At 34.9% G+C, this 9,501-nt stretch overlaps 1 protein-coding gene and 2 long non-coding RNA genes across 3 annotated transcripts in view; all 3 read right to left on the bottom strand.

The window, feature by feature from the left end:
• Nucleotides 1–1,789: 1,789 nt before the first annotated feature.
• On the bottom strand, nt 1,790–2,895 carry LOC148273515 (uncharacterized). Its single transcript, XR_015824556.1, has 2 exons — nt 2,457–2,895; nt 1,790–2,272 (listed from the first exon to the last, which is right to left on the bottom strand). It is a non-coding gene; the product is annotated as an uncharacterized LOC148273515 (long non-coding RNA).
• Nucleotides 2,896–4,655: 1,760 nt separating this feature from the next.
• LOC148273514 (uncharacterized) lies at nt 4,656–7,459 on the bottom strand. The gene is made up of 3 exons (XR_015824557.1): nt 7,371–7,459; nt 6,137–6,304; nt 4,656–4,831 (listed from the first exon to the last, which is right to left on the bottom strand). It is a non-coding gene; the product is annotated as an uncharacterized LOC148273514 (long non-coding RNA).
• A 1,094-nt stretch (nt 7,460–8,553) lies between these two features.
• The window catches only part of LOC148273512 (dynein axonemal intermediate chain 7-like), a gene marked incomplete at its 5' end in the record, with an annotated part of 53,890 nt that continues 52,942 nt past the window's right edge, over nt 8,554–9,501 (bottom strand). The window contains one exon of the mRNA XM_088238603.1: nt 8,554–8,586. Coding sequence (XP_088094729.1) covers nt 8,554–8,586 — 33 coding nt within the window. The remainder of the gene's footprint in view (nt 8,587–9,501) is intronic.

Below are 9,501 nucleotides of genomic sequence, written 5' to 3'. Positions count from 1 at the left end.
GAAATCAGATGCGTCTACTTAATATTAATATTATTTTACATTTTCATTCTATTTGACTTTTTAATGAATTTTATTGTAACAATTACGCATTTTATAATTAATTTTTGTATTTTGTTTTATGTAAATATTTATTGTGTAAAATAATTAATCGCCGTTTGTCAATTTTTAAATCTCTTTTTTCATTTTTTTTTTTTCATAGTTACTGTTGCAGAGTTGTTTATTATTATGTACTGTCAATTTATTATTTGAAAACTCCCAAATTGTATTCTTAATGTCGCTTCAAAGGTAATTTTTATTACAGAAATACTTAATATATTAATCATGGCTCACTAATATAAATCTTAATTGCACGTGGTAATATTTTATATGAAACCATTGCGTAATAAACATTGTAATATTACTTGTGGCAATGTTTAAATAAAACCACAGTAAAATCAATTGCCCATGGGCGATATTTAATAAAAAAACCACAGTATTGTAATAAAACCATTGTAAAATCAATTTGACAATATTTAATGCAAAACCATTATATAGGTATATTCGATTGCACGTAGCAATGTTTTAATTGAAACTTATAAAATCAATAGATTTTTGCAACATTTAACACTGTGTAATAAATATTGTAATATTACTTGTGGGAATGTTTAAATAAAACCACAGTAAAATCAATTGCCCATGGGCGATATTTAATATAAAACCACAGTTTTGTAATGAAACCATTGCAAAATCAATGTGACAATATTTAATGCAAAACCATTATATAGGTATAAGCGATTGCACGTAGCTATGTTTGAATTGAAACAATTGTAAAATCAATCGCACTTTGAAATATTGTAATATTACTTCTGGCAAACTTTGAAAAATCTGTGAACTCAATCGCTTGTGGCAATATTTAATGTGAAAACATTGTGTAATAATACTTGTGGCAATGTTTGAATAAACCCACCATAAAATCAATTGCCCGTGGCTGTATTTAATATAAAACCACAGTATTGTAATGAAACCATTGTAAAATCAATCGCACTTTGCAATATTTAATATGAAACCATTGTGTAATAAATATTGTAATATTACTTCTGGCAACTTTTGAAAAAACTGCCGTAATCTCAATTGCTTATGGCAATATTTAATGTGAAAACATTGTGTAATAATACTTGTGGGAATGTTTAAATAAAACCACCGTAAAATCAATTGCCTATGACAATATTTAATAGAAAACCACAGTGTTGTAATGAAACCATTGTAAAATCAATTTGACAATATTTAATGCAAAACCATTATATAGGTATAATCAATTGCATGTAGCAATGTTTGAATTGAAACGATCGTAAACACTGCAATATTGTAATATCAATTAATCTACTATAGAAATAAAGGACAAGTGATAACCAGTGACCAGTTTCACCGCTTTCGCGACATTATCGAGACTGTTATCTTTATTATATATAAAATTCACTGTATTTATACAAAAATAGTCAGGATAGAGAATCCAAAATTATATAGTAATTGAATTGAATTATTTTTGACTGAAGGACCTATTTACAAAGTGTTGCGGGGTAAATACAAGAGTTTATATAATGTTATTTTAATAATTTATTATAGAAATAAGATACTGCGTTTGAATACATTAATATATCATTGAGGCTATGACTGCCGATTCGATGTCCTGAAACCGATGAAAGCGGTCACTGGTTATCGTAAATTTGTGGGTATCTCTGCCATTTTATTTCTATAATAAATTATTTTGACTATCAATCAATAATCAACAATTTTGACTAACAAACTTAAATGATTTACAATGGGGGAGTTCAGTGCCTAGGGAAATTGGATATAAGCTATGTTTTCTTACACGCGCTTAAAATTAGAGCATTTTATTGTACGGATAAATTTCTCTAAACGTATGAAAAAATTAATAAAATTGATTTTAATAAAATTTTACCACTCTAAAAGACTTCACAAGTTCTTCTAAATCATCAAGTGACAGAGTGTTGTGATCTCAGAGTAATAATGCGCCAAGCTATAGGGGAGCCCAAACAATTGGATATTATCAACAATATTTTGAGTTTGTCCAAATGTTCGTATGTGAAATAATTCAGTCAGATGAATCTCTTCGCAACAATAAAGGTTTCAGCTCTTTAACTTCACTAAAATCAACAAATGGAAGAATTGAAGAAATATGGATGTTCAAACATAGGCAAAATGGTGAATGTTACACAGCGTGTAAAGTGGCCACTTAAACCAGCCAATGACAGGTCATAAGCCCTGTAAATGCCTAACTAACTAACTAACTAACCATCACGCCATTTCCCCAGGGGGGTAGGCAGAGAGGATAGAACGCCACACCACTCTGTCCTGGCACACTTCCTTTGCTTCCTTCACATTCATACATCTTCTCATGCACGCACGTCGATTATTCCGACTTTTCACATGACCACTTTCAAGAATTTGTTGTATGCCTAGACTTCGATATTCCCTTATTTAAGGTATTCTCCATCCGTGTTGTAATTTGTTATCTTAATGACTCCCGAGGGGGTGAAATCCAGTCTTTTGTCTACGAACATTTGGACAAACTCAAATATTGTACATAAAGCTATTTTTTTTTTTTAAACCACTGAACTTCTTTATTGGCGATCGTATCGGGAGTTGAACCCGAGACCTCTTGCATATTAGGCAAACCAATGACATCGTGTTTAAAATAGCCTAGTGATTATAATAATATATTTTTTTGACTCTGTCCGTTAAAAACACAAAAGACCCACTGATTTTCTTCATCAAGGCACAGTTATATTTATGGTGAAATTTGATATTATGAAAACCACTTTGTACAAAGCAATAATTTATGTGAAACAGCTTTACGGATAGTTGTTGGTCTTAAACGTCGTTCTAAAAAATAAATTTTATCGCGTAATCCGCGAATTGACAAAAAATTTTAGCCACTAAAAATAAAATAGAATATAAGCATCTTATTGTTTACTGTTAATAATTATTTTGTGGGATGTAAATATATTTTGTATTGATTTTAATTTTGTAGGCGTTGAATTGAATTCGCGAACACAATGTTAAAAATGTGTTAAAAAATACATTGTTGTTCGCAAAATTAGCTATAAATACTAAATTATGAAAATTGTTACGGTATCTTTTTCACTGATTGTACAGATTAAAGAATTAACATACGCTTACACGAAATTTGTCTATATTTATTTAAGCTGTTTTAAAAGAATTGGTATTAATGTTATAATTAGAGATGAAATGAGTATCCTGCCTTTTTTTAGAATGGAGTATCTGGCCGTATATTTGTTACAGCATGGCCAGATACCAGATACTGAAGGTAAACAAGGCGTAATTTTAATCACAAATTTATTTTTAATAATTAAATACTTGGGGTTAATTGCGATGAATAAATACAAAATTTTAAGTATTTGTTGGCAGTAAACGACTGCGCTTTTCTAGCTTCAGAGAAAAACCTCAGCTACGCTCTGACGGATCGGGGTTCTGTCTGTTGCATTTCGTTAATTTCGGTATCTGTCCACCGGAAATTGGTATCCGACCGCCGGAAATTGGTATCCGACCGCCGGATAATTGGTATCTGGACGCTGGATATTCGGTATCCGACCAAATCACTGTACGTTTTATCTCTAGTTATAAATACATTGTGGCGTCTCCTTAGGACATTAGGTTTAATATTAGTGATAAATTAGAGATAAAAATGGAATATATTATAAATATATATGTATGCATATATATTATATAAAAAATGAGGGCCCGTTCTTTGATATATGTTTAAAAATGAAACAGGCCCAAAGAGGACGATGTTCTCAAACTATATTGTAAACATTTATAATTTGTAAATAAATTTTAAACTGGTCAAACTTTGTTTTTCTCATCCCCACCCGCAATGGTCGCTTAACCGCTCGATTGCCAGACTAGCGAGAGCGCAAAATGTACCGATTCTAATAGCAGATACACTTTTACTCGTTGTTTTATTCTATTACCGTGTACGCGAGCAGCCTATTGTGTGAGTGAAATAGTTTCTGAGTTAGTTTTAAAAAGGTATAATTATATTTTTTATTTTATTATTGTTATAATGTTTTCTCAGTGTTTCCATTTCAGCTCTTTTCCTTCACAAAAGTCAACAACAGATGGAAGAGTTGAGAGAATGTGGATGTTCGAACATAGGCAGAATGGTGAATGTTACAGTGTGTAAAGTGGCCACTTAAACCAGCCAATGACAGGTCATAAGCCCTGTAAATGCCTAGACTTCCATATTCCCTTCTCAAAAATGTTTTCCCTTTCTGTTGAAATAAATGTAAATATTAATAACTCCCTAGGGAGGAAATCCAGCCAGTCTGCAAGCATTTGGACATACTCAAACATTGTTTAACTCAGTACAGACCATGTTTGTAGGCATCTTTTAACATTTTTATATTGGTTGCTAGTTATTTATCTTCATAAAGTGTTGATATAATGCGAATTAATATACATATTAGGTACTGGTGAATAGCAATGGTTTCTTAGTGAGCCTCGGCCTCACTCGCTTCATATGCTCCTTCGTCCCCGGTTAACAAGGAATATTTAGTGATGGTTGCGAATTATGTGGGTATGCATTTTTTATTATTGTCACAATTCAATATCCTTTACCCACAACAACTGCTCACTTCCCACCTCCAGTATCCTTTGATAACCCGCTGCAACAGGACCCCGTGTTGTATATTTTTTCGCCAAACGTGTGCCGCATCATTGTTTCCACCAACCACCAGTGCTCAGCTCCAGATCGGGGGCCTGTCCTAGTGTTGGTGCCGCTCGCAATCGACCAGTCGGACCGCAATTCCATCTAGAACAAACCGGGTTAGTGGCTTCCATTCCTGATCCATTTCATTTGTTGGGGTTGTGACTGATTGACATTGCATACCGAATATCAAAGATATTCACCATATATATTAAAATTTAAAAATACAATCCACTATATCGTAGAAGCCCTAGGGCTTCGCCCCCGCTATTTCTCGCCCCGCACCCGCGTGGGAATTCGTTTTCCCGACCAAGCGTTACTATTATTATTATTTCATATAACTTATATAGCGCCATTTTCGTAATATAATACCTCAAGGGCGCTTTACATAGTGATTATATTGTTAAATAAATTTAATTGAAGCTTTTAAATTTGTAATTTAATTCAAACAATTTATTTTGTTGTCACATGATACGGATTTATTCAAATGATTTAGAACAAGTGGGTTTTAAGTTTCTTCGGAAACATCACTTCACTTTCACAGTTTCGGACCTCTGCTGGGAGAGCATTCCATGCCGTAGGGCCTGTGACCGCAAATGCGCGTTCGCCAAATTTAGTGCGCTGTTTGCGTAGAGGTATAATAACTTTTCCTTTCGACCTTGATGTAGCTGATCTAAGAGTGAGACGTCTGTCAGCTAGTTCATCTGGAATGCAGAGTCCCCTTAGATATTCTGGAGCAGAGTTGTGCAGTGACTTATACACAAGCCAACAGAGTTTGTATTCCACCCTCTGTGGTAAACGTAGCCAGTGTAATTCCCCTTCGGGAGTACTTCTAGTGGAGTAATATGACTGAACTTAGAGATTCCAAAAATAAGTCTCGCCGCGGCATTCAATACAGACTGTAGGCGAGTCATTTTATTCATTGGTAGACCTGCGTAGATACCATTACAATAATCGACTCTAGACACTACAAACGCATTTATTAATTGACGGGCGGCATCAACTGGCAAATTTTTGCGTATGCATTTAATCTGTCTCAGCTGGTAAAAGCATGAACTTATCGTTCTACTAATTTGAGCGTCAAGAGGAAGGTCAGAATTGGATGAGTCCCAGTAGTTTAACGGTGGTTTCTATATTACCTTCTATAAAATATTCTTCATCTCTGTTAAAATACATCAATAAAAATATATTTTCTTGAAAAAAAGAGACAGTGGGCCGGGTATCCGGCTATACCGCTCAGGGGCTCGCCGAATATCCGGTATCTGGCCAAAACCCTATCCGTTTCATCACTAATAATAACACGCGTTTCGTGAACTTTGTCAATTTATTATCAGTTTGAGAGTTTGTTCATTAAAAATGGACAATTAAATAACATCTAAAGTAGAAGAGATTTTAAAAATGGCAAACGACCTGGACGTTGCGCGAATATCCAAATTAAATCTACGAGAAGCTACACGGCTTAACAGCCCAGAGAAGATCTTTGACGTTTTCCACCAGCTCCCAGGAAATTTGGGATAATATTTCTTTGGCTTCCTCTCCCCCGTGTCCTGCGATCAGGCTGTACACATCCGGATAGAACTGAAATCAAATTACAAGTGTTTTTAACAAGGATATAATGCTAACATAACACCCACTCTCCTCTACAGATGCGAATCGTGGCACCATAGAATTAAGAATAGTCCAGAAGGAGCGTAGAATCATATTTAAATACATCGGACTGTGTCTATTAATTCCTCCACTATGCCCTACTTTCTCCGCGCGCATTCGTGAGGTCGCAGCGTATGTTGCTTGATGGGAAAAAAAAAAATCATAACACAAATGTAAGGTAAAAAAAAGCAATCTGTTAATTTCTCTAAAATTTTATTGCGCACGCGGAAACATTGATTGACACAACAGAGTAGATAAGTAAAGGGTCATTTAATAAGACTAATTGAATTAATGAACTTTAAACTTAAAATATAAAACAAATTTTATTTTACACGAAACGGATATTTTTATTTCATGTTTAATAATATTTGGTGTTTTGAAGATTATGTCGATCAAATGTCCACCAGAGTTGTTTAACCTGAGATACAATTTTCATTAATTCTCTCACTAGATGAGCAAAGTAGGGTAAAAAAAATTACTACCCTGGCAACACTAATGAAATTTATATTTTGTTTCTTCGACAATCTGACAGATGGAAAAATAATTCAATTTTTAAGTAATGCATTTGCTACTTACACATGAAATGTGATCCCATCCTGTTTCTTTAAGATCCTAGCAGGATTTCTACACTTTAAAACGACAACACGGCATAGTTGAATTCAAATGCGTACTGAGTGACGTCTACAAAAAAACTAATGGACTAAAATGTAAAAATAATCCTTTAAGAGTAGTTAAGTCGCCTTATGTTTGATGCAGTTTCTGGACTATTCCTAATTCTATTGCATTTTTAGTACAATTTGGGTTTTTTGTTGAATTAAGTCATTTATTTTATCTTCGAAGAGATATGCTCGAGTGCATGTGACATTACATTGTGTGCTTCGTCAATGTCATCATTCGAGCCCGAAATGATATATGTATAGTGGCATATCATCAGCGTATAAAGGTGCAAACGGGGGATACGAATATGAACAAAAAAAGGGGCGATGTTCTAACTTACAGCCAAATCAGGTATGGGGTCCGTACTGTACTCGGCTGAGACTTCCGTAGCCTCTACAAGAGTCGCCCTCAACGGCGTCACATGGAGAATCTCAAAAGTCTGCAACAAAGTCCATTTATCAAATGCTATAGTCCTTAAAATATAGCTTGATTTAGAATGACAGTTGTCAGCAATAGTGATGACATAACTTTGTAAAACATAATTATATATAATCAACTTTAAAACAAAAAAAACTAAAATAAACCTAATTATTAACGACGTTCTTACAAGGTTACATCATTTTGCAAAAATGTTAGAGATGTAACAAATTCATCAATGTAAATTGATCGAATAAAATAATAATTTATTTGATGTTAATGAAAAAAGTATAAATGTCTTATTTTTTGGTGAATAATTGTGTTAAACACACTATAATAGGCTTGTTTTTGCGTTTTTATATCAATTTTCGGAAACAGAGTTTCATGTTTGGATGAAAAAACTGATAAAATCGATTTGATCGGTACATGATCAGTGATCAGTAATTTCCCATCGCTATTGACATTGGCAGCTGTCATTTTAATCAAGAGTTAATTTAAATCAAGATTGAAATGTCACAATCTAAATATTTGAGATGTACCTTTCTCCTTCTTATTTCCTTCCCATCTCCTCTCCTCTCTTCATAGTATAGTGTTAATTATTTTTTTTAGTTAATTTTTGTTTTTAATTTTTTATAAAATTTTGATTTTAATTAAAATTTTTTTTTTTTCTACAAATGTTTGAGGTCACCACCGGAGTTCGTCAAGGTTGCGTCCTTGCACCGTTCCTTTTTATAATCCTCATGGACTTCATCCTAAGGAAGTCAATTCCACTTGGTCAAAGACTATCCATCTCCTCCTCCTTACGAAAACTCTGCTACCTACAGTATGCTAATGATGCGGCTATAATTGATGATTCAGTCAGGGGTCTTCAGGCCACTGTAGATAGCCTAAATAGGTACTCCGCATGCATGGGTTTAAAAATCAATATTGCAAAAACCCATGTACTGTGTGACACTTCACGCCTTGATGCCCAAAATCCCCTGACTCTGTCAAATCAAATCATCGGAAGGGTCGAGAGTTTCAAATTTACCTGGGAGTATATGTTACGGAAAATGGCAGCTTTCAAAAAGAACTGGGAGTGCGGCTAGGAATGGCAGGCGCTACATTCACCAGCATACTGATACCTTCATAAAGGCTGTCTGGAGATCGTATATTTACTCAGTGAAAACCAAATGCCGCCTATATAACTCCTGCTAACACCTATTCTCCTCTACGGATGCAAATCGTGGCACACCTCACTAGGGCCCAAAACAGAAAAATTCAGAGTTTTGAGAATAGGTGTCTCAGAAGAATCTCGGGTGTGCGGTGGTTTGACATTGTGCGGAACGAAGTAATAAGAGAACGGACGCAGCAAACTCCGGTGACAACTGTCATCAAGCGGGGGCGATACGGTTGGCTTGGCCATGTGCTGCGGATGCCTCCTGAGAGCCTTAAACACGCTTGCCTATTTTACAAGGTATCAGGTTCTCGACGTCCACTGCTGACTGTTCGTCGGCAGTTTATGTCAGAACTTCGGGACGAGAACATGACTTGGGAGGATGCACAGGAGCTGGCAGCCGACAGAGATGCCTGGAGGATCTTCGTAGACACCATATGCAATTTTAAGATTCAGTATAATTCCTTCGAATAAGTTCATGTTTTTGTAATTTTCTCAAACTGAACGGTTCGGGTAGGTAGGAAGAAACGCCCTTATATGTATATACAGGGTGTTCTAAAAAACCAGGTCACATACGAAACCACGATGGTCAGTATCGGCAAGAAGACATATTAGCATATTTAAAAAAATATTTAGAGCGCAGAAATTTTTTAAAAATAAAATATTTAAAAAAACAAATGGTTGCTTACTTCTGCAGGGGAGAAGCGAGGGGGGCGTGGCCATGTGGTTGACGGTGTATCAGACTCCTCCCTCCTCGCTCCTCGCTTCTCCCTTGCGGAAGTGAGCAACCATCGTTTTTTTTTTAATATTTCATTTTTGTAAATTTTATTCGTTCTAAAAATGTATTTTAATGCGCCAATAGGTCTTCTTGCTCATACTGATCATCATGGTTTCGGAT

Source organism: Micrasema longulum, unplaced genomic scaffold (assembly GCF_059751315.1).
Source record: "Micrasema longulum isolate JH-2025_06_02 unplaced genomic scaffold, ASM5975131v1 h1tg001928l, whole genome shotgun sequence".
Lineage (NCBI taxonomy): Eukaryota > Metazoa > Arthropoda > Insecta > Trichoptera > Brachycentridae > Micrasema > Micrasema longulum.
This window is presented reverse-complemented; position numbering and strand designations above follow the sequence as displayed.